We start from the raw sequence: 1928 nt of genomic DNA, 5'->3' as shown, positions 1-1928 counted from the left end.
TTCTCTTCTCCAGACCGAACAACCCCAATTCTTCCAGCCTGTCCCCATGGCAGAGCTGCTCCAGCCTCCTCTCATTCAGTTTGAAGCTATTCCCCGTTGTCCTGTCACTCCATATGAATGATGTCTTTATAAAACACAAGTGTTTTGTTTCTTGGCTGTCCTCACTGCTCCTAACCATGGTTCCCATGTGTCTCCCGTAGGTCGACAGTGACACAATTTGGAATGAAGTCCACTCGTCCGGCGCTGCTCGCCTGGCTGTAGGCTGTGTTATTGAGCTCGTTTTCAAAGTAGCCACGGGAGAATTGAAGGTTGGTATGATCATAACCCTCAGTTGTGCTGGCATCTCTGTACAGGAGCCTGCTCAGGGCTGTGTCACGCAGGAGATCCAGGACCTGTCCCCCCACTCCAGAATGAGGGAAAGCATCATCTATCACTACAGTCTTATGAGAAAACCATCAAGAACAACTCCTTAGTTAAAAAGCAGAATTAATGCTTCTGTCTGCAGCCTCTGCATCCATCCTTGTCCCCCTCACTTCTTCCTTGTCTTATCTTTTGTGTGTAGAATGGATTTGCTGTTGTTCGGCCTCCGGGGCACCACGCAGAAGAGAGCACACCCATGTAAGTATCAGGATGGGCTTTATTGACATGCTTCACTGCTTGTTTGATGTGGGATCCACAGCTGGAAATTCAGAAGGAATTTTGTCAGGTTATCACTGCAGGATTTCTGTTTATTGATAGGTGAGATGTATTATGTTCAAAGCTCCCAGTAATCCTTTCGAAGAAGGTAAGATCCTGCCTAGTGCTTTCAGGTGGGTGTTTTCCAGCAAGAATCAGAATTTTACGGCATCTCCTTGCAGTGGGTGGGACATTCCCTGTTTCCCTGGAGGTGGTAGGATGCCTGCTGCTGGAATTCAGCACATCCGTCTTCCAGTGGGAAGCGGGTCTAGTGGAATGTGCCCTTGCCCATTTCTGGAGTTTGGATTAGATTAACTTTAAGGTCCTTCCAACCCAACTCATTCCATGATTCTGAGTTTCTAGGGAGGAAAGAAGAGTGAGAACAGAAGAGATTCCTCCCTGCTGTGTTCTGTCTAGGTGCTGGATGCACTAGGACCGTGGAAAGCTATAATTAACACCTCTTCTTTTCCTCTTTTCTCCCTCTCCAGGGGTTTCTGCTATTTTAACTCAGTGGCCATAGCAGCCAAGCTGCTCCAGCAAAGGCTGAACGTCAGCAAAATCCTTATTGTGGACTGGGTGAGTAAATACCACTTCTTGCTCTTTGGGAGACTAGGTGGAAATTATTCGGGGTGCAGTTTTTCTTCCAAGGGCAGCCCTGGCTTTGTCAGTCAGTGGAAAGCATCTTGCCTGTAGTCTGCAAGCCAAAATTTGTCTTTTCAAGTGATTAAAAGTGTTTTAATCGGAGACAGTTTTCTAAAAAGGTCCACAGTTTTCAGAATAAACCAAGTCCAAAACAGTGTCAAGGATGGGGAACTGCAAACCTTGCTGAGGTTTGGTTATTTTTTCTTGAAGGTTTTGACTTCAACTGCTATGATCCATCCTGACTTTCTTTCCCAGGTGTAGGGACCAGTTACTGCACAGACAAGTTGTCTGGCCATGGACCAAGGCTTGTCCCTTGGTCTGAATGATCTGCGTGTCCTGCCTCTTAGCAGCGGTTGGGAAAGAGCTTGTTTGGGGTTTTGCTGTGGCAATGTACGGATTTCTTTAGCTCTTTATAGTAGATTTGAAAAGTATTTCTGTAGTTGTAAAGGCATTTTGGTCCTTGGGTATCAGCCAAGAGTTTTGATTATGTTGCCACTGATCTCTTAGGGCTCAACCCACAAATTCAAATGGATTCATTTGTCTTTTGATCCTACTGGATGGACATCCTTTTCCTCATTTCCCACCTGGTTTTCACATCAGGAAGGGACTTT

At 46.0% G+C, this 1928-nt stretch overlaps 1 protein-coding gene across 1 annotated transcript in view; it reads left to right on the top strand.

Moving 5' to 3' along the window:
- Positions 1–200: 200 nt before the first annotated feature.
- The window catches only part of LOC103803776 (histone deacetylase 4), a gene marked incomplete at its 5' end in the record, with an annotated part of 22880 nt that continues 21152 nt past the window's right edge, over positions 201–1928 (top strand). Inside the window, 3 exons of the mRNA XM_009076347.1 lie at positions 201–308; positions 563–618; positions 1164–1251. Coding sequence (XP_009074595.1) covers positions 201–308; positions 563–618; positions 1164–1251 — 252 coding nt within the window. The remainder of the gene's footprint in view (positions 309–562; positions 619–1163; positions 1252–1928) is intronic.

The sequence above is a fragment of the Acanthisitta chloris genome, unplaced genomic scaffold (assembly GCF_000695815.1).
Source record: "Acanthisitta chloris isolate BGI_N310 unplaced genomic scaffold, ASM69581v1 scaffold27626, whole genome shotgun sequence".
Lineage (NCBI taxonomy): Eukaryota > Metazoa > Chordata > Aves > Passeriformes > Acanthisittidae > Acanthisitta > Acanthisitta chloris.
This window is presented reverse-complemented; position numbering and strand designations above follow the sequence as displayed.